At 44.9% G+C, this 22992-nt stretch overlaps 1 protein-coding gene, 1 non-coding gene and 1 pseudogene across 2 annotated transcripts; 1 reads left to right on the top strand and 2 right to left on the bottom strand.

Annotated features, from left to right (window-relative positions):
- Nucleotides 1-6998: 6998 nt before the first annotated feature.
- Nucleotides 6999-7502, bottom strand: LOC133907385 (uncharacterized; annotated as a pseudogene).
- A 5799-nt stretch (nucleotides 7503-13301) lies between these two features.
- LOC133907491 (homeobox-leucine zipper protein HOX9-like) lies at nucleotides 13302-20692 on the bottom strand. The gene is made up of 19 exons (XM_062349545.1): nucleotides 20321-20692; nucleotides 19509-19881; nucleotides 19021-19180; nucleotides 18811-18890; nucleotides 18648-18738; nucleotides 18463-18558; nucleotides 17965-18078; nucleotides 17802-17885; nucleotides 17547-17702; nucleotides 17386-17460; nucleotides 16760-16866; nucleotides 16485-16662; nucleotides 15880-16068; nucleotides 15396-15476; nucleotides 15067-15201; nucleotides 14502-14827; nucleotides 14230-14335; nucleotides 13905-14054; nucleotides 13302-13742 (listed from the first exon to the last, which is right to left on the bottom strand). The coding sequence occupies exons 2-19, from the start codon at nucleotides 19745-19747 to the stop codon at nucleotides 13596-13598; spliced, it is 2514 nt and encodes an 837-aa protein (XP_062205529.1). The 5' UTR covers nucleotides 19748-19881; nucleotides 20321-20692; the 3' UTR covers nucleotides 13302-13595.
- Nucleotides 20693-22169: 1477 nt separating this feature from the next.
- On the top strand, nucleotides 22170-22308 carry LOC133908119 (small nucleolar RNA Z247). Its single transcript, XR_009908090.1, has one exon. It is a non-coding gene; the product is annotated as a small nucleolar RNA Z247 (small nucleolar RNA).
- Nucleotides 22309-22992: the final 684 nt, after the last annotated feature.

Here is a 22992-nt window from a genome sequence, read left to right on the forward strand (position 1 = left end):
CCCCGCCATGTCCGCCTCTGGCGAGCTTTTCGTTGTCACGTCGTATGATCCTCGAGCATGGATATCTCACCGGTGATCCTTGAGCCCTCTGGCACTGAGCACCACATGATGCCCCTAGGGTTGCACTGCTTCACCCCTGCCACAGTGGACTTCAACGACAACTGCTAGATCGCCGTGGCGATGCGGCGGAAGGGGCATGCGCAGCGCCATGTCAAGCTGTTTGACCTTGAAACCGAGCAATTCTCACCACTCACCAACCTACTCAACCCTATGCTCCATCACTACAACCCCTTCTTCTTGCCATCGGGCGGCCGCCTCGGGTACCACCATTTCTACGGCCTGTCGGCATCGGACGACTCAGTAGTTCCCCACATGCAGCCAATGTGGAGCCTTATGAGGTCCATCCAGATGCTCTGTGTGAGTAGTTTGGTGAAGGAGGAGGAGATTCCGAGAAGTTTGGCGCTGCTAAGCTACGGTGCATCGTGTGTGTGCTTCATCACCAAGGAGAGAGAAAGAGAAGGGAGGGACCTCCCGCGTTGCCTCACCGGTGTTGAGCGACGGCCGCCGTAGCCGAGCTCGATGGAGGAACAACATAGAGACAGAGAGAGGAGATGGAACCGGGAGAGTTGTGTGGAGCAAGCCTGAGGGGGCAAAGTGGCCATTTCCCATGAGTATACACGTTGGTAGGGGAAATAATTAAAAATGTCACATGGCCCGTGGTGGGGCCCAGGTGGCATTTTATTACAATACCTCAAGTAGGTGTCATTTGAGAAGTTACCATCCGAATAGAGTGAAAAAAAATAATTAACATGCCCTTCTGGCATCAGGAATAGGACTGTGATCCCCTCTCTTGGATCTCCCTGTTCTTGTTGGGGCTTCGTGGCTTCCTCCTCTCGGAGAGCGTCAATGAAGTGCGGTGGGGCGGTCAGGGATGTGAAGTCACATACGTCCATCAAGGCATCCGCAAGACAAGTCGCTCGGCGGTGGCATAAAACCGGCGATTGGTGACTAGTTCTTAGATGTGGTTGCAAGAGTTGGCACAGTTTCTAGCATTGTGTTTTCTATACCGTAGAGCCTAGTGGTTTGTTTCTACTTGAGTTCTTTTCTTGTTTAGCGTATGTTTGTTCTTCCTCATCTTACTCACCTATACGCCTATTGTGCTTGGGCATCATGTAAATCGATTGCACTCTTGTGCTTACGAGTAATAAAATTGTTCATGTTGGCGCAAGGCTACTATAGTTCCCTTGAAAAAAAACAAGTCTTATATATCTAAACATTAATTTAGTTGAAGTAACAGCGGAGGATCAACGCGTACTTGGTGAGCTGCATGCCTTAATTTCTCTGGAATTGTGGTTCAAAACACACCCAAAAGAAAGACTTATTGTCCGTCACGGAGGATTCAAATGTTTGAAGCAGTTTTGCTTTATTCGTCGTCCTTTTATTTTTAGGGGTGCGGGATACCTTGTGTTTGACATTGGGGCATTACCAAAGCTCGACTCGAGGAGGCTTGACCTGCCGTTTTCTGTATCAATGGCTAAAGGCTACACCTTTTACTTAGGTGTTGAGCACCTCTCGTGACTGAAAAATGCACACGCTATTCTTTGCAAGAAGGGCGCCGCATCTTACAAAAGCAAGGCTCCAACAGCTGCTATCAGGAATGAAGCAAATGCCCATCCAAACCATCCAAGGGTATCTATTGAGGGAGAAGAACAATGGTAAGGATGAGAACAACACTGAAGAGGAAATGATCATCCAAACCATCCATGGGTAACTATATATTGGGAGAAGAGGAAGATGAATATGACATTGAAGAGGAAAGATCAGGGAACACAGTGACGCTCACAGGAAGTGAAACATTATCGTCTGTACACCGTATCACTGGTTACCGATACAAGAAGCACTAAGCACTGTTGCCAATGTCGATTAACTAGCTCGAGGAACTTGCTTTCTGATTGTTGTTGTGTGCTAGAGCATCTCACTAGCTAAATGGATCGATGAAGTCGTATAGTAAGTAGTATGCCTTAACCTGTGCAGAAAATGTTTGCACTACTATCTGTAAACATAAGAGTGTGTTGACTTTCTGATTCGCAAAAGCATCGTGGTACTACGCTGATTCAAGTACTACCGTTAATCAGTTTATTTGTTAGAAATGCTGCCGAAAGGGAAATCGAGTTCAGGATCTAGAATAACGTTATGGAGATTTTGCTTTGATGCTTTCGTATCTGAAGTTCAGATAACAGAATACCAGTGCAGTGTAACGCTCTCTGGTTCACGAAACACTTGCATGTGTTGCCAGTCTATACGGTACGAGACTATTAGCTGGAATCACATATGGAAACAGGAAACTTCCTTATTACTAGCACATTCTACCGATTGTTGCTTGTGCGGACAATAAGTTCAGTTACCTGGTCGATCAGCTTGCTCTGGTCTTGAATCAAAAAGAAAAGAAAAGCTTGCCCTGGTCTTAACATTCTCTGGTTCCTGCAAATGTCCGATCAGGCGATCGTTTGATCCCTTTAGAAATTGCAATCGAATTATCACGTAGCCAAATGAAAGGCTGTACATTTTCATCTTCTCCCATCATTTTAAACCTGGAACAATCCTAAGGTTTCCTGGCGTCAAACCAGAGAATTGCCGATCGAGGACTCGAGACATGGGGGGAGGAAGAACAAGGGAAGAAGGAGAATGGAAGACAGGTATCCTTTGGGGAAGGAGGAGAATGGAAGGAGAGCATGCCTTCCGATTCGTGTCCGTGATGACCACCAAACTGACCCCGCACAACTTGGACAGATCTCTCTCGCTACCAGTGGCGGAGCTTGGATCCAAATTTAGGGAGGGCCGGTGAAGCCAAATGGGCTCTAACTGAATTATATGGGGCAGAATCAATAAAATATGAGAGATTAGGCTCAAAATACACTATAAATACATAAAATTTGTTGAATCGAGAGAAAAATATACTACAAAACACATAAAATTTGTTAGGGCAGAAGGGGCCATGGCTCCCCTTAGCCACAAATGTCCTCCGCCCCTGCTCGCTACGGGCTTCATCACCATTGGTGCCCCCACGCACATGGCCTTCGACAGCCACCAGCGCCGCGATCAGCGTTCGGTTGCAAGCGGCAACGATCGGACAGACTGCCTCCGCGATCACAAGGCCTGAGGCCACGATGGAGTCAGAATAGCTGAGGCAGCGGGAATGCTGATCATGGTGACAACATGTAACACCCCAAATTGTACCCTCAATTTTTTTACAAAATAATAAAGGAAATAAAGAAACAAGAAATAAAAAGAAGAAAAGAAAAAAAAGGGACCAACCTCCCCCCCCCCCCCCCCCTCTCTCTTTCCTCTCGGACTTAGTTTGGGAGCATGGGGAGGGAAAACCAGGGAGTTAAACTATTGTGGGGGGGGGGGGGGGGGTTGGACATATAAATCCCAGGGGAGATTTCCCTATCTAGGGGTGGTTCCTTGTCACCGTTTGGAAGTATGAATTCCAGGAAAATTGTGCAGTGTATCTCTACTACTTAAAAAACATCTAAAGGTTCCTGTTTCACTCTTATGCGTTTCGCTCCCGTCAATCTCGCGTCTTGATTCCGCTCGCATCCGCTTCTCTCCTCTTCGAATCAAGCAATGTGTCATGTTCCGTTCCGCTCCGCCTCCCATTCCGTCTGCTGGGCCACATGGTTCCTCGTCCCGCATCTCTCGCATCGTACATCACCGCATCAGCCTCCTCAGCCGAATCCCCAACCCTAGCCCCTTGTCAAGGCCTCCCCTTCCTCGCTATGGTCCCACCGCGCGTGCCCCCGCATCCCCTTGGCACGCCTATATCCTTCAGGAGGCGAGGGGGATCGTGTCAGTGAGGAGCTCAGAGCAGAAGAGGAGGATGAGGAGCACCACAAGTATGAGCGGGGGGAGCAAGGCAGGGTGGAGGAGATGCCCCACCGCGCCGCCCATGCGCGCATCTAGGCTTGCTGGCGGCCGTGGGAGCGGTGTTGCGACGGCGGGAGGGTGCGAAGGTGGCGAGATGGAGGGGGCCGACCAGGACATCGTCGTCAGAGAGGGCGGACGACAGGGAGGTGAATGGGGAGCGATGGTGCGGGAGGTGGTGCAGGGGAGGTGGCGGTGAGGGCGGGGTCAGAGGGGAGAGGTGGCTCAGGAGGGAGCAGAGCGCCGGGTCGTGATCAGCGAAGGAGGTAAGGCGGAGCGTGCCAGTGAGGAGCGCGGAGTGGAAGAGGAGGATGAGGAGCACCTCAAGAAGAAGAAGGAGAAAACCTCCCATCACTGTCCCACGCGGTCACCTCCACACCGCCATCGATGGTCACTTCAACTACCGTCCCCGGTTGATGCGCGCTTCAATGGCCCCAAAAATGGTTGCGCGACGCTGCTGCACTCGGGAGAGGCGGCGACTGCTGGTCCAGTGGACGCGTGAGGTTGCGACGACGCCACAACGACGCCTAGTGGCGGCGACACGCCGGATGCGTGGGGAGAAGAGAGCAGCCGCGTCCTGGCAGTGACCCTACTGGCAGCAAATGGCGTGAGCTGGGCGAGTTATCTCTTCCGGAGGAGAGAACATGAGGTGCTTGACGAAATTCCTGACAGAAGTGTCTGGGTGAGTTTCTGCATGAGATAAAGAATTCACCAGTAAGTCTGTCCTCCATAAACTTGCTCGTATATCTGTATCTGTCTATTAACAGCATAGAAGTAGCAAACATCTTGTGTGATGCATATTGCTTTTGATGCTGATTACCCTATGTTGAATGAAAAGAATGTAGATTATGGTCGTATGGCTGAAGTACTTATTCGGAGAGCAGACTCGTCTGATGAATTCACTTGGTTGACGTCTATCACTTGGGTAGTTTTGGTCTTTCATGTTTTATGTGATCCTAACCTAGGAATTTAGACTGTAGATAGTAGAGGCTATTTGAATACTTTTAGGAATATTTGTCATATGGCTTATTCTTTAACGTGCAGATCCAGAGTTTGTTAAGCTTGATGGGGAACAATCCTTACTATGCAGATATTTTGGGCGCTATCTTACCATGCATATCTGACGATGCATTTGCTTCGTACAGTTCTTGCAAATATAAATTATGTGCCTATTCAAGGGCAGTGTTATTTTATTTAGCTGTTTACTTCTTTGTTTGCAAGGTTGCACGTGAAACTAATGAGGAACTCCGTGCTATAAAAGCTGATCCAACCGAGGGATTTGATATTGGAGCGATTCTCTCAATCGCAAAAAGGTTATATTTGATATCTTGGATAGGAAATTAAGTTTAACTATTTAGGCACTTATCTGTGTGGTAATTTGAGTTGTGTAGGCACCTACCTGTATAGGTAACTTGAGAATTATGTTGACTTGACATTTGTGATGTGGTGGCATTGACCTTTTCTCCCTTTCTTTTCAGAGAATTAAATAGTGAACATGGGGCCACTCGGATTGAAGCATTGCATTGGTTCTCCACTCTACTGGATCGACGTGTTGAGGTATGCGTGCTTTATAGACTGTTTAGCAATAAATTTCAACAAGTTAACACAGCTCCTTATGATTTCTTCATTTAGGATATTTATCAGAAATAGTGGCACTGTGCATTGGTTATGTGATGCGTTAACTGATTGTACGACTACATGTAATGACCAAGATTATCTGTGTATTCCTACAAAAGTGACTGAAGCCAACTGTTTGAGTTTCTAAGTCCGTCGACAAGTCAGTATGCTAAAATTCTAGCGAACTGAAAAATTGCTTATGGTGATCTAGTGATCCTTAGATTCCTAAGGTGATTTACTGATGTACCGTATCAAGTGCCCTTGCACCTTTAACTGCATTTTAATTGAATGCTGATATGGTGTGCTACGCAGTTCTGGTGCTATAGTCAACAACATTGATCACTTTGCATGCCATGTAGGTCCCTATTCCGACAATGGCTGGTTTTAAATGAGTCACCAATGCTATCATGTGCAAATGTTTAACTCCCGTTGCAACGTACGGGCATTCAACTATAAATTACAGAAATTTGATAAGATCGCACAGGAGAAAAAAACGAAGCAAGCAGAAATTTTGATCAGATCGCACAGCAAAAATTTCTGCGTGCTTACACAACTTTCTATAATCTTACAGCAGAAATTTTGGATCACATGCAGAAATTTTTTATCAGATCGCATAGCAGGAAATCAAAATAGCTGTCCTAGGGCAGGAATAATGTTATAATATTATTACATTTCACAAAATAGCTTCAACAGGATCTTACATCATGTACCACGAAACTCAATAATCTGAACATATAACAAGTCAGATAGCTTCTTAGATAGAAATCCATGATAGTTATTAAAGTACCAAACATAATAGAGTTCAGTGCATTGTTATCTTCTAAGAACTAGTCGACAACAAAAGCATGATATGAATCAGATGCTGATGAGTAGCTAGTTTATTGGTGGCATTCAACCAATTGATTGGTGACTTGTCTCTGAAACTTCAGCTCCTGGAATAAATAGCAGAGTTAGGTCACTAGAGATACCCAAATCAAAGTGGCAAAACAATCCAGAGAGAAATCAAAAGACTGTTACGAATTAAGCTCAGATCTATTCCATTAGGATACTTTCACTTCCCAACTTACCTGAAAAACTGAATCAAAATTGACAGCAGAGCAAAACAACTTATCCATGTAAAATCATCTTTCTCAGTTTATGTACTGAGAAAGTAAATTATGCAAATGTGCTATAGGGAACTTCTCATTGAACTTGCTGGTGATACTCCAACCCTCTGATACCCATAGAATCATCCCAACAGAATGTTATATGTGCTCATTCTTGGAGAGAAGAATGTGTGGCAGGTGAAAATTCATAACCAAATTGAGGGAGGACGAATTGGACAGAAAGCTGGTGGTAGGTATATGTGTCCCATCGATGGCACCAATGCAATTCTACACGCAAGGAAATAAATTAAGGTTTTGGCACTCAAGAAAAAAAAGCTTGGGGAAATGTATGTGTTTAGTGTCTATGGCTCACTAAAAAAAAGGCATAAAACGAGGATCTGTTGCAATTTTCATATGAGTTTGGATTGAACTTGGGAGCTTCACAAATTTATGAGTCAGGGCAGGAATTATATCGAAAACTTATGTTATTTTTCTATGGATTGTTTCCCCGCTGTGTTGAAAAGCTTTTTATAGCCTCTGATTGTTAGCATTGTGTGAGAGCATGAATATGAACATCCCAAGCTGCTCCTCAACATCAACGCCTCATATGTCACGTAACAAATTCTCCCTTCTAAGAAAATTTGACATGGCTCTAAATATCTCCGGCTCTATGCGGAACTCAACTCTACACCAAATCTCATGCTCTTCTAGGATTTCCTTAACCCTTTTAGCACCAGGAAGATAGGAGGTGTGGACGGGCCTTTTCTGTTCTTGTAGGCATGAAAGTAAAGCAGGAATAAGTACAAGGAATAGCTCATCATCCTCTTCTTCCTCCTCTAACATGAATTGCCTAACTTGCTCCTCCCAAGAACCCATTATCTAGTGTACATATATAGATCATATTGTTAATTTGAACCATAAGCTAAACATTTATCATACAATAAATAATAGAATATTGACCTATAACTTGCTCCTCCCAAGAACCCATTTTCTAGTAAAATAACAAGAAAATAATAAAAAGTTTCCATCCATTCACCATCAAATGAACCGTCCAGTACAAAAGACACAAATATTATTCAGAAATCAGGACTGTTATATTACATATGCACACAACTCTTCATCAATTTCAGTTGTATGTGCCTAGTGGTCGACAATCTACTTATTTGTTGATCTTTTAAATTAGCCAAGACTTTTGAATCTTTAAGTTGGTCCCAAACACTTGGTATATAAGGAGTACTAGAAGCACAAAGTAATCAATAGCTCACCACAAGGAACTAGAAGCAACAATTCTATCAGAAAATTTAGAACTCGGGGCTAGCCACAACCTGGAGACATAAAACCACACCTCACAAACCACATAAAATGCGAAAGCAAGCAAATTAATCTCATATAGGTAACATACATGCAAATCTTAATTCATTAACCTAGCCACTATAGTATTCAAGAAAACATGTTGCAATAATCATAATAGTGAGACCGTACCAGATTACATGCAGGAATTGCATCTAAAAAAGATTATATGCAGGTCTAGATACAAGATAAACAGCTAAACAATAACAAGATTACCTAGATCACATATACATTAGGAATCAAGAATATAAGAGCAGATCTAAACCTAGACAACAAGCAGCACAAATCGTACCAACGATCCATAAAGAGAGAACATTAAACCACCCATCTCTCTCAAATTAACAAGCTACGAACCCAAAAATCGCGGGATCATCACTAGTTCAACAACGGAACCGATAAGATCTACACCAAAGCTTCATCTCCCAACCATCTACGAACAGGACCACGCAGATCCAACCAGCCAACCCCACCTTCTACTCCCTAAACATCTAACCACCCGAACAAGCACCTAAGAAACTGAACTACATGGATCTAGAGGAAACGGGGGGAGGAGAATCGGCACCGTAGCTTGATGCGGAGTAGGAATTGATGAGGCTTGCGAGAAGAACAATATGGGATCGAGTTGTGTGCTCTGAACAACACGAGACGGGATGGGGAAGAGAGGCGAGGCGAGGGTGCTGTCGCCAGGGAAAGGAGAGAGAGCACGGGATGGCGACCAGCGGGAGGCGGAGGACGCTCACCTATCTTGTGTGAGGGAGTTCGAGGCAGCATCACAAGTCGAGACGAGGAACGATTACTGACCTGTAGAGGCATGGCTTCTTCCCCTGTGGAAAGGATGAGGATCGGTTTGCAAAACCCTGTCTCATGGCGTCCCAAATGGTGTAGCTTTCTGGCCCATGGGAGGTTGCCCTGTGGACTTTCCACCCAGGGAAAAGGTCGGGATCTCGACGTGGATCGGGCCTCCCAAACTAGCCCTCAGCCAGCTCACCACCCTCCGGCCTCTCTCCCTGGCCTTGCTCTGGCCCAACTGAGTGACGACCCGCTCTCCCTCCCTCCGGCCCAGCCTGCTCCCCTTCTCACCCTACCCGCACGTCCTCGCTCTAGGTAGCCCAGTGCCGAGCCGGCCCAACCCCACCCACGCTTAGTCAGCGCGGCTACGCCTACTCCCTCTCCCTCACTACGGTGCTAGCCCCAGCTGTCAGCTTCGTCCCCCTCCTCCTGCTCCTTCCTTACTCTTCTCTCTTCGTCGTGACCGAACCGAAATCCCATCGAATTCATGCTCAAAGGAGGGAAGCTAGCACTGCGCAATGATGAAGATGGAAACCGCGGCCAGAATAAGGAAGGAGGACCAATTTCCGCGTCGAATTGAGATCGGCAAAATGGAAATCAATCGCGCTAATTCCGCCGGCTGCCGAACCACCCTCCTGGACTCGATCCGCCTCCCCGGACTATATAAACCCACCCCAAGACCCCCAATAGAACCCCAAGCCTCCTCGCAGTCATTCCCCTCGCAATTCGTAGCAAAAGTGCAACACGAGAGCTATCTCACCGAGCTTCCGCCGCCATCGAGCTACCTCGCCATCGCTAGCCCACTCCGCCGCTCCTAGACGAAGATAAGTGCCTCAAACAAGCTCGCAAACGTCCCCGAATCATTTTTGGGCGTTGCTAGCGCTCGGACGTCCGATTTGGACGCTAGCATCGGACGCCCTGTTGCTGTTCGATTCAAGCTGACCGACGACTTGCTGCCGTTGGATTTATTGCAAACGAAAAATCCCACCGCAACAAGGCACTTTGTTGCCCGCAACACCACGTGGACCCGTGTTACGCGACTCAGATTCCCCTCATGACTCTGCTCACTTCTCATGCGCTGAACGACGAGCTCGATTTATAGAGCATCTCAACAGTAAATCAAAGGTTCCCATCAGCCAAAAATAGACAAATTTGAGATCTTGATGGATATGTAAGGATGTGCTCAACAAAAATTGCATAAATCACAAACAAACATCATGACTGGGCAATTAAAATCTAGAAGATCTCACTGCAACATTCAGAACGAACAAAAGCAACATTTTCAGAAGTAGAATGCAACACTTAAGCCAAAAAAACATTCAAAAACTCGATATTTTAGTGTAACAAATCAAAACTAACATTTGCAACATCTAAAATTAACTATCACAACAACTAGAATAGAGTAATGCAACAAAAATAAATAACCCTTGCAACAAATCCAATGGCTTAGTGCATGTAACAAGTGCTAGACACAAACGGAAATTGCAACAAATAAAAAATATTGCTACAATATTTTTAAATACCCAATGGAACATGGAAGTAACAATGGTCCAACGTATAGTTCAAAAATCTCAAATTAACAAATTCAGGAAGACGCAACATTTCAAAACATTAGTGACAACATTGGAAAACAGTACTTGCAACATTCATGTAAAGAAGCTGAAACATCTGGAACAGATCTGGAGGAGGGTGCTCGAACTTGCAATACAAGCAAGAGGGGGCAACATAAAGAGAGTGACCATAAACCACAACCCCCACCGGCAAAATACACATGCAAAAAATCAAAAGACTATTGCGACAAGTTGAAAAAAAATGTTTGCAACATGCTTATGGGGGCGTCGCGCATGAGAGGCCATGAGAACGGCGTGGTCCGGCTCGAGGCTAAAGGCAGTAGAACTCGCTAGCTGTCCCGTGCTAGATGACTATGCAGTTCAGGCATGGGTCGTCGCCGGCGGCCGCTGCACGAGGAGACGTAGCTCAGTCCCATGGCATCGAGCTCGTCGCCCCTCGACATGGTGGTGGTGGAGAGAGAGCGAGGGAGCAAGATAGATGGGCAGGCATGGGTAGGGAGAGGAGCGTGGCTCCTGATTCAGCCACCGGAGACTCGCCAGAGCTCCAACGTCGTGGGTGGATGAGGAGGGAGAGAGGGATTTTTTGGCAGTGAGAGAGAGAGAGCACATCGATGACTGCGACGCGAGGGACGACGCTTGGAGCATGTGGGCCATGGGTGCTTAATGGGCTGAGTTACCAATTGAAGTGGACTAGGTTGAGCGTCTGATGGATCAGACGTCTTACTGTGAGCATTACCAATCATTTTTCGCTGAACACCGGAGCTCTTAGACCACCGTGACGAGGTCTACGCCCAATCCGAGGAGCGCGCCAGCGCGGAGCTTCATCGCCACCGTATCAAGCCGGAACCAGAGTAGGCCACCCATCCACTGTTCGATCCCACGTGGACGACCGGGATTAAACCCTGCCTACCGGTTCGTTTTATACCCTGCCAAATCAACTCTGCCACATCATCCGACCACGTGGACGTATTTGTCCTACGTGGCACACACATGTCAGCTTTCCTTTTCTGTTTTCTTTTATTTTCCCTGAAGACATCAGCTTGCGCAATAATTCCTTTTTCATTTAGAAAAATAATTCATAAATATGAAAATAGGGTTTTCTAAATAATAAAATTTTGGAAAATTCTTTAATTATTCTGATAATTCTTTATTTATCAAATAGAATTTTGAAAAACATGTTTGAGGGTTTAAAATAATAAATAGAATTTTGGAAAATGTTTTAAGGTTTAATTTATAAAAATATAAAAAATTATAACATGTTTAAAATACTAAATAGAATTTTGGAAAATGTTTTAATATTTAATTTCGGAAAATGTTTTAAGGTTTAATTTATTTTAATAGGCAATAATTATAATAAAAATATAAAAAGGGTTTTGATTTATTAAAATAAATTAGAATAATATTTTTAAATTTTTTAGTGTTTTTAATTAAAAATTCCTTTTTAGTTCTTAAACATTGCTAGAAAATCTTAAGAAAATTCATACGCTCTTCTTTCACCCTTCCAAAATCATATCTCCACCGTCACAACTCCGATATAGTCGTTTCCCTCGCCAATAATTCACCAAAAATTATTAAAAAAATAAATTGAGTTGTTTTTGGCTCTTTTCTTGTTTCTTGGTGTTTATTGCTTTGTTTTCTTTTGTGATTGGGCGCTGACGTGATCTAAGTGTTTTTGGCTCTTTTCTTGGTTCTTGGTGTTTATTGCTTTGTTTTCTTTTGTGATTGGGCGCTGACGTCCCGAAGGAAGAATTTCTAGGTTTCTAGGACCAGAAGTAAGGATCACGTTGAGTACCAGGGTGAAGGTAAGTTATTCTTGATGCATTTTGCTTCTAAGTTTCTAAATGCTTTTATTTTATAAAGTTGCATGCTTATAGTTGATGGGAAACCCAAGTAGGAATATACCCTAGTTATATATATATCTTATCGTCTCGGTTTTGGTGAGATCATGCGTAGGATTCCTTAGTCATGCTTAGGAAAACACTTAGTTTCATAACTTGGTAAATGGTTCTATGCAACACGAGATAAAAATGTATTTTTTGCAATATAGACTAGAGAATTGAACAAAAGGATGGGTTGGTTGCCAAGGGCCGATGAACAATAGTCTTGCTTAATTCGATTTAGGATCGGTTTATGGTGCGATCGGATCAAATTTTACAGTATAACCATAAGTCTAGTATGGGATGGTTCTGACCAATTAATTAGTCTCTCCTAATGTAGTGTAGACCAGGTGGTAAAACGAGGAATGTAGGAGATTTTCTTGGAACCGTAAGGCGCACGAGGAGTTTCCGTTGTTGATGATATTTGTGTCGCTCGGCAATAAAATCTCAGAGGGTAGACACTTGTCGAGAGAAACTTTATAAAAGTCGTCTTGCAGTGACGTAACGAAAATAATGTGTCATGAAGATTACCTAACAGCAACGGATGAGGTGTTCTACATCGACTGCTTATATGAATGGAAGAATAAATGATCTACGCTAGCTACAGTTTTATTTGCCTTTTCAATCCTCAAAGCTCCCTCTGTAATGTCAGATAATAATATTAAGTTATGGTATTGTGTTTTTATTATCATCTGTGAAGTCAACCTATATTGAATTTAATTCATGACTTAATATATAACAAGGATATAGGTCTGTTCTTGAGACCGGTCCAGACACAATAAGGGCACAAGGCAGAGAAGTAAATTTTACAGGAACCAGTTCTATAAAAACCCTCTCCCCTGCGATAATATATCCACTCTTTCTTTCTACTTTTCAGCTCAACAATTAGATCACAAGATAAATTATATAAATAAGATCTAAATCATTCTATAGAATTTGCTTCACAAGACAGTGGGGTAGACGGCCACGATGGCAATTGCTTCTCTGCCCGGCGACCGTCCGCCGCGTCAGGCATCCAAATTCAAGCCATTTTGTCATCATAACCAACACGCCACGACCAGAGGGAAAGTTCAGAGGCACAACAAATGGACCTGAAACCTGACTCATCTGAAAACTGCCACTTGCGTTTCATCCATAGATAAGGTCAAGCACGACCATTCATAATTCAAGGTTAGTACCCTTTACTTTCACGAGCAGCAGCTAGCTTTCGCAGTGTTAAATTAGCAGGAACGAGGGCAGATCATCTTTACACGGCTGACTTTCTTCCAAGTCTAGAGCTAGCTGAACATAAGATTACATAACAGCAACGGCACACCATTCTCCTACAGAGAATGCAAAAATGGAGGCTGGTCGTAAGGTTTGGGCGAGGCGGCTGGATTGGATCAGACGAACGACCAGTTGACGAAGCAGAAGGCCAGGCAGTGCACATTGCTGTCCTCGCCAAGGACTTTCCACGCAACAGCTTGTTCATAGGAGACATGGCGGCCCATTCCTGACAAGCAGACACCAGCCGGCAGGTACACATAGCCCTGAACAGAGAAGCTCAATGATCAGCATCTACGCATTACTGATTGAATAGGGAAAAGAAACGCCGATAAGTAATGTGGGGTCACTTGACTAAGGATGAAATATGGAGCCATGAGAAAAATGAGAAATGTTCATTGCAATTGCATGATTGATAGCAATTGTACCTGCTCCATCAGTTTCGGAATCTCTGCATATAATGCCTTGGTACCAGCTTCGTCAAAGATCTTATCCAGGGAAAGATCTTGTAGAGCAATTAGAGTTGTTTCTAGCATGTCGATTCCCATCTGGTTGCCAAAAGTAAACACAGGCCTTTCCTGAGAGAATAAGGACAGAAGCACGTGAGCTGAGCAAAGGCATGTTTGTCTTGTCATGTAAAGTTAGCTTATACAGGCAAGCAAAGCAACACCCTCCGCGTATCCAATGTATTCAGACTTGGGGATCAGATTACATCCCTATGTAAGATAAACATGAGTATGAAGAAATAGCTACCTTGAAAGAGCAGCACAAGACAGCGTCTTGATGATCCCAGAACATTCTCAATAATGATTCCCCAGCTTCATCTGAGTGACTGACCAACTCCACCCCCAAGTGGAACCTGCAAATATAAAGGTTTTTATTAGCTTGCATATGCGTTTATCTTATTCTTTGGTGCACATTTGCTTCTCGACATACACTTGTCCTCATATAAAATTGTTAAGAATTAAATGACAAAGCATCGATCCCCTAGATAGGAACAGAGGCAAAATGACAAATGCACTTACTGGTAGCTTTGGCAAATCCAGCGAACAAGTGTCGCGGCTTCAGGGAAGCCAGAAATTATCTTCTGCCCAGTATTCAAGCCAGACCGCGAAGGAGAAATAGCCATGGATACTCTCTGCACAGCAGAGAGTATGCTTCGAACGTATTGGCGGGCCATAGTTGCAACACTATCTTGGAGATGCATTTCGTAGGGGAACTGAAAGGCAATTGTTAGTACAGACCGTAGATTGCAATCATCCTGACATGCATCCCCTGAGGCTTGTTGTGTAGTTGAACCAACTTCAAGGCTAGAGGCCAAATCTAATGTTCTTCCAGAGGGTACACCATCCTGTGGAAGCTATTGATGGTTAAAAGCAACGCATGTGAAAACTAAAATAGATTGAATTAACAAAGTGGAAACAATTAGTTTGGGTTAAATGCAGTGAACAGACTTGTAAAAATGCATTATTCATTGTGACAAGAAAAGGCACACATCATACCCATAGTGATGCAAGTGAAAGATAAAGAAAGGAAATGGAACATCCTAAACATTATCTGAAAAAGAAAAATTAAAAAGAAACACTCAACTGTTTTTATGTCCAACGGTATAACACGGAAACCTGAAGATATCAATGGAGCATCATCAGGGAAAAGCTCATCGATAGGTGCAAAGACAAGCTGGAAGCAGGATCCCATTGATTTCTCATCTATTCCAATGCAAAGCTGAAAAAAATAATTAAGTTAAGAGATCCATTAAAAGCTTTTATTATAAGGGTAGCCTACAATACCAGAAATGTGCATAAAAAATCCAACTATCAGGCATACACATCTTAGTGAAGAAATGTTTTTTTTACTATGTTACTGCCGATTCGTAACAAGACTGCACCTGAAAAACCGCTAAAGCAGAGAATTATTACCTGAAGCAGGTGGATATCTCTTGATAAAAGACCTTCATCTTGTGTAAGAGTATGGCCTTCAAGACGAACAACTTCTAAGATCTGCATAATGATAAAAGGTCACATTCTGATTACACACATCAAGAAAATAGCATAAGTAAAACACATTATTGGAAAACTATGCACCATAAATTTGTTTTTCATAACTGCAAATTCTGGGTTATTTCCTCCAAATGGTATAGCCTGGTTATAAATCACACAAAAGCTAACCTACCAAGGGATAAGGACTACCATGGAAGGTTACACAAAGGTCTCTTTTGTCAAAAGAAAAATTCACATTCCACTCCAAAAAAAGTAAAAATTTACAAGTGACCACACAACCAACAAGGAAGATCTATAGCAATGAGCAACAGAAAATCTGAAGTATTTCCGACAGTGAGTAAGCCATGAATGATAACAGCACTTGGCATGTACTACTGCATTCCACAGAAAGAACTGAGCATACCTCCTCATTCTCCATTGTGTGCGCAAGTGGCATGATGATCTGGCTCCCAGAAAATCTCATAGGCCGCAACCCAGGAAGTGAACAAGGGCTAGTTTTTAGCGCAGACGCCGAATATGCATCAAAGTTATAATCTGCCCATTCAGACCGATGTTCTCTCAAGAACCTAACAAGTATTGCTGGTGGAACATTCTGGGGTACCAAACAAAAATGAAATGTAAGAATTCGAGCAAATATATTCAAATTAATGAACAAGATAAATCTCTTCAGATGGGAATGCAGTTTCACCAGCGTGATTATTAACTCTCAAGTGTTTACAGTCTCTACTTAAGGCCAGTAAAACAAAAGCTAGGTGAACTAACAGTACAATATTATCATTCTATAAAACCCTGCACAGTATAATCTAAGGTCAAAACCAAATGAAATTCATAAAATTTATGATAGGATGTCAGTAACCACAGATGTTTTCTTATGGTTGCATATATCCATTTGAAGGGCATACAAGTGAATTTTTATCTCGACATTTTTAGACCCTGAACTTCGAATAAACTTTTAATGTAGTCTATAGCAACGGGCAACTAAATTATATGGAACTATTGCACCCTCACCTGCAGTAACATGGAGGCCTTAGCGCATATGATACCACCAGGGGCTCCAAAGGCACTAACATTGCTATTGTTTCTAATCTTCTTTGAGTTACAAGCAATGATAACATCTTCCACGCCATCTCCACCCATGACAGACCAACCATCATCATTGAAACCACTTATAGCATCATTAAAGCCTCTAAAAGAACATAAAAATGGTGTTATAATAAACCACATACTCCCTGACCAGGAAAAAGCATTGAAGATGAAAAGCAGTATCTTTATCCAAGACCCACCTACTGAGCCTCTGACTAAATGTTCGTAGAACAGCTGGTTGTCTCCCCAAGGTATATACAACCTCTCCACTTGTTTCTTGAGCAATTTGTCTGATGTGCCTTAGTGCCTTGACGATGACGACAACGGTCAGTGCCCAATGCAAAAAATACAGATAAATCCAGCACTCCCAATATGCTAATATGAGTTACTTTACAAGATACAAAGGAAAACCGTAAAGCAAAGATGGGTGTGTTTTCTCTGCAAGGTTAAGTAGGTCCCACAACAATAAATGCATGATGAATTGGACTTCACATGTGAGCTCCATGAACATCTTATTTAGGAAGCTAAAACCATGCCTAACATTGGGAAAACATGAGCACTGTTGGTCATATGTCAACACTTCGCATGTATATCATGACCATGCCTAACACTGGGATTCAAAATGATTCCGAACATTATGCGTCAAACTACTACAGAAGTTTATATCTTTAAACTGTCTTAACAGGTACTGAACTCCATACAAAGATGAGTCTTAAGCATTAACAATCCTATGAGTTATGAGAAAGGTGGCCATTTTTATACATGCTACAAAAGATATCATGAAATGTCATATAAATGTAGATCTGGAAAGTTTTCAAGAACTCACTGCAGTTGTCATCTTCTGAGCAACTACCCTAGATGACTCATAGAGCGGCCGAAGAACTTCAGGAACACTCCAAGCCTGTACGATAGAATCGGACTGAATTAGTAACTTGATGCAGGAAATTCAACATATGTGTAGTTAGCATGTTGAGTTGGTAATCAGACCTCAAGGTCCAGATGGTCCACTATATGCACAATTGAGCCCCCGCCCTCACATGGGCGGACTAAATAGCCACTAGGAAGCATCTCAGCTCTAACAAATTGTTGTGCTGAGGCAGTACTTTGACCACCTCCTGAACCACTTAAAGATCTCTCACAGACCTGAAAGATACAGGGATGTAAACAAAGGAAACAACTCCTTGAGCTAATTTACCGTGTGCGCAAACTAAGCAAAAACAAAATGTTCAAATTTATACGCACCACAAGACTGCCATCCGGTATAGTGGTTGTGTATCTCAGCATCCAAAAATCACGTGCAGGAACTAAAGTAGTAGGAGCATACATCTGAAGGCGCAACCAAAAATTATATATGAGAACGCTATAGTTCTTCAACAAATAGAATGATTAGTAACGCATAGCTAACCTGCATGGAAACAAGCTCAACAGTTCCACCATTTCCAGCCGGTAACATTGTAAAGACTTCAAGACTCCGACAATCACGGAACCAAGATGGGCGGTCTTTCAAGATCTCCACAACCTATCAAGCACACTAACATTAGAAACCTCTAGAGAATTTGCTGAATACAACAGTATGTGCCAAGTTTTGTCGAAACAGCTCTTAAGTCTTGGAATCATATGGTACAAAAAGTATAAGCATGTTTCACTAGAAGGCAACTTGTTCAAAAATAGTTAATTTACCAAACTAGTAAGAAAAATGATTTGAGTCGGCAAAGATTGCTTTATTTGCGGTGAGGTGCTTATAAGGCCTCTCTTTTTAACTAAAAATTCTCATCTGATATCATTCTAGAAAAAGTATCGTTATACAGATAAAGCAGTTTCAGGGGTGTATCCCATGGAAACCAACAACAGAAATTCTTGAACTAATAATAAGTTCCCAACAAAGCCCTGAAGCATAAGCTACCTTTGTTGGTTCTAGATTCACCAAACCACAAGCACGAGCAGCAACACCTCGGCAACCATGTGAAACAGACACGATACCAAACGAATCCGGACCAGGCTGATCACAGAACAGAGATCAAAGTAAGCATGTTTCAATCCACCTAATTTTCATCACAGAATATGAAACCTCTAAAGTTATCAATCCACCTTCATCCCAGGCATCTGGACCCAATCAATAGCAGTCCCCGTAGCCTTTGAGAGGAATTCTGTCAATGTCTCCTCTGCAATTGAAAGGAGTCTGGCCCAAAAAAGGAGGAAAAATTAGTAATAGTAAACTAGGCCAATTCCACACCAAACTAGGCCGACTTACCCTGATGGGTTACTTGCATCCCTTAGGTTCGCAGGAGTGGTCACATTTGATTCACAGCTCGTATCATTTGGCAATGACAGCTGTAAGCAGTAAATAGATGGAATCAGAGGAGAAAAACAAAAGCCAGCAATGGGCATGCAAATATATATAGACTTCAACAGCTAAACAAATGTTCCAATATGGATTGTGATCGACAAAACCAAGACTTACATTCTGCAGCTGCTGCTTCATGTACGCATTCTCGTGAACCAGATGGGAGACCTGCTTCTGAAGACGTTCATTCTCCTCCATAAGAAGCTTGTTCATTGCGGTCAATTTTCTGTTCACAGTCTGGAGCCTCGAAGACTCCTTCCGCTGCTTATCACGGCACCTTTCCGCAGAATTTAGATTGAACGGAACACAAAAGAAAAGAAATCAACAAATGCTTCAAGCCTTCAACACAAAACTGGAAAACTCACGAATAAAAAATACTTTCTGGCCTCATTCTCAGAATAGCAAGATAAGAATGAACACCCACAATGCTGGTGAATCCACCCTTGCTAAATTTCTACAAACATCATTACACTTTCATTCGACCTATAACACCATTACGCTAGAAACAGCAACATTCATCAAGATTCGTCTCCTAAAAATAGGTTTGAGTAAAGTCTTGGCACAATTACATCCTGAAAGAGCAAAGCGCGGGGGCGGCTGCTCACCTCCGGTTCTGGAACCAGACCTTGATCTGCTTGGGCTCGATGTTAGCCAGGATGGGGCACTCGCGCAACAGCTGCTGCCTGCGCACGGAGCTGGGCTTGGGGCACTCGGCGTAGACCCGCTCCAGCGCCTCCACCTGCTCCGGCGTGTAGCGCACGTACTTGCCCGTGTCCAGCCCGCCTTTGTCGTACCCCCCGCCGCCATCGCTGCTCCCACTCCGCATTGCAACCGCCGCCGCCATCCTCGCCAGGCCACCGATCACCACCAAAAGCAAAAGCTCGTACCCGCAAGCGTCCTCCGCTTCCTACCACCACTTCCCCTTTACCTCCTACTCCTCGCGCGCCTTCAATTCCACCTCTTCGCAGCGATCAAAACCTGCGAGATTTCAAGCAAAAGTTACGGTGTTAGAACAGATTTAACCAGCGAAAACACGGGTGGTAATTTACAAGCCTCCCTCCATTAGACAAAGAAATGTGGAAAAGCACGCAAAGGAGGCAGCTTTCGGCTTAAAGCCGAGGGAAAAGGGCGGCCGATGCAGAAGCAGAACACGCAAATGCGGCCGATTAGCCGCGGCGGAAATCGGGAACCGGGGAAACGACGCCAGAATCGCACGATTCCGCTACGCCTGCGCAAATTAGAGCCCAAAAATTCCACCGCAAGGTCAGCGGCAGTTCAAAACCGAATCCCCCCCCCCCCCCAACGTAATAGCAGACAAAAGCTCACCCAAAAGATCACTTCGCAGACGAGCAAATAATCCGGAAAGAAGCACAAGAACACGCAATGACTGACTGCAGAGACACGCAGTAACCCTCACCTATTCACCCCTCCACGCGTGCACGCCAGCAGCCGAGAGACGGACACCGTCGCCGACTCCGTACCACCCCTCACAGCCCACCCCCGCGCGAACCGCCCCCCGCAGCGGCGCACGGAGCTTCGGCCATCACCTGCCAGCCACGCACCCACCCCGGCGCCGCCGCCCAGACCACCAGTGCCGCTCGACAAGTTCCCCGATCCTGTCGAACCAGAGCGAGACTTGAAACCCAGCGCGGCACGGGAGGGAGAGAGAAGAGACAGAGGGCGAGAGTGGCAAAAGGCGACAGCTTTAAAGACAAGCAAGCGAGAGGCGGAGAGAGAGAGAGAGAGAGAGAGAGAGAGAGTGGCAGTGCTGCAGCTAGCTAGCTAGCACGTCTACTGTTGCACAGCCTCGAGGGGGCACGAGAAGAACTGAAGAAGAGGGGGAAGTCCACGACGAGACCACGAGAGTGGGTGGATCCGATGCACGGACTCCGAGAGCGTTGAGGGTGGGGCCCGCGTGCAGTAGTAGCGGCCGCACCGCGGGTCACTGCTGCACTGAAAAGACCTCATTATTTTGCCCGTGACATTGCTCTGTGGAGTGACCCTGAGATGTTTACAACGACCAATCTTCAGTGACGGAATCAGATGAACTGTTTTCCGAGAACGTGGAATTTCTAGATAAACATTTTCATTTATATGCCGCACTTTAAAAAAAGTAAAAGAGAGGAAAAAAATGCATCCGCGGAAGGCCTGAGAGGTTTTTTTTTTAAACCCGAAGCCTCAGGTTTAGAGTTAGAGGGATGGAGGTTCCTCTACTACTGGCCATGGCCATTGATGTCGAAAGGGAGATTGGTGTGGCCGTAGCAGGGACGAGAGATGTAGTTAGTCGTGGGTGAGTCGAAGCGGCACGGGTACACTTGAAGTGGTATACAATGAGGCTGTGTAGTGGTGGTGGTGGTGACGGTGGAAGGAGTGGCGATACGCTAGAGAGTGCATCGGCAAGGGAAAAAGAGAGGGTCACCCGATGTGGAAGAAATTAGGAATAGCGGCTGTATCGTAGGCTATGCGAGCTGTTTTTTTCTAACAATATTGAATACATATAATCTAGGATATCTAGAATCTATCGAGAGATAAATATGGTTGTTAATATCTTTTGTATCTCGTTTGTATCTCTATGGTTCTAGTCTATCTATAGTTTTTATCTTGTATAGGATAGTGGGTCTGTACTTGGAGATCAAGTTGTAAACCCTAATGTAAGCCACGCCGATAGCGGTTGCTGGCCTATATTAATACATAGACGCGACCATTCGGGGTAAGTAAGCTTCAACCATTCTTTCATGGTACCAGAACCTACCTCCACATAGATTGCATCTATATCGATGGCATCTATGTCGAACTCCTCCTCCAGCGTCTTCAATTCCCTGAACCATCCCATCTCAGAAAAATTAATCCGAGAGAACTATCTTCTATGGAAGGCTCAAGTTCTACCAACGGCCAGGGGCATGCAGCTCCTGGGATTCCTTGATGGCACGACAATCATGCCTCTGAAGACTATCTGCATCGAGAAGGAGAAGGACAAGCCTGAGGCAGTGGCAAACCCGGCCTATGCAACATGGTTGGCGTAGGATCAGCATGCTCTAAGCTACCTGATGTCCTCCCTGTCCAGGGAGGTGCTCGCTCAGGTAGTGACTATGTCGATCACTACTGAAATCTGGAGAGCGATCCAAGAGATGTTCGCCTCACAGTCGTGAGCAAGAATTATCCATCTACATGCAAAGCTGACAAGCACGCGGAAGGGGGAGATGTTGTGCGTGGCATACTTCTCCAAGATGAAGGGATATGCTGATGAGATGGCCGCTGCAGGAAAGCGGCTTGAAGATGATGGCATTGTCTCTTACATTCTCACTGGCCTTGACTCGGATTTCAATTTGTTTGTTGTGGCCATCACTGCCAGAATTGAGCCGGGCACCCTAAGTGATCTCTATGCCTAGCTTCTTACGGCCGAGGCTCGATTGGTGTCGGTGACATGGGAACCAGGGGTCCCCGAGTCCCGAGGCCAGAATAACAGAGTGCCACGTGGCGCCCTCCCTCAGGGGTTATCTTCCTGAGATCCGAGAAGACCAAGTTCTAGGAAGAGGGTGCTCGGGGCCATGAATAGTGGCTCCCGAGCACCCAAGTTCCCCGATGACAAGAAAAGTTAGTTCCGGGAGAGAGTGCTCGGGGCCGTAAACAGTGGCCCCCGAGCACTCGAGTTCCCCGAGGACCCGAGCAGTCAAGTTCCAGGAGAGAGTGTTCGGAGCCATGAACAGTGGTCCCCGAGCACTCGGTTTCCCGAGGACCAAGAGAGGGTATATCCGGGAGAAAGTGCTCGGAGCTATGAACAGTAGTCTCCGAGCACTCACAGTTCCCCGAGGGCTTGAGAAGTCCGTCCCCAGTGGCCCCCACAGGGGCTCAGCGGTAAGGTGTTAACTGTTGAGAGGCCCGATACTGCATTTAAGAGGGCGCATGGCCTGTCACTTCCAACCACTCCCCCCACGCCTGCTGTCAGTCCCTACCACGGCCTGGCAGGCAGTCCCTGCCACTACCTGGCAAGGAGGCGTGGGGACATTTAATGCACAGGTCCCATCGCGCGTCATCCAGCGCGCATCGGGATAACGTCGCAGAGCTCGAGGCACACCGCCGCCGCCCTGC

The sequence above is a fragment of the Phragmites australis genome, chromosome 24 (assembly GCF_958298935.1).
Source record: "Phragmites australis chromosome 24, lpPhrAust1.1, whole genome shotgun sequence".
NCBI classification, from domain to species: domain Eukaryota; kingdom Viridiplantae; phylum Streptophyta; class Magnoliopsida; order Poales; family Poaceae; genus Phragmites; species Phragmites australis.

What these genes read in the sequence shown, in the direction of transcription:
- LOC133907491 (XM_062349545.1), bottom strand. Translation starts at nt 19,747, where the DNA reads ATGGCGGCGGCGGTTGCAATGCGGAGTGGGAGCAGCGATGGCGGCGGG. An exon ending in TACCGGATGGCAGTCTTGTG is followed by an intron (nt 17,703 to 17,801) that starts GTGCGTATAAAT and finishes TGTATCTTTCAG; the next exon opens with GTCTGTGAGAGATCTTTAAG. An exon ending in TTCCGAAACTGATGGAGCAG is followed by an intron (nt 13,743 to 13,904) that starts GTACAATTGCTA and finishes TTCTCTGTTCAG; the next exon opens with GGCTATGTGTACCTGCCGGC.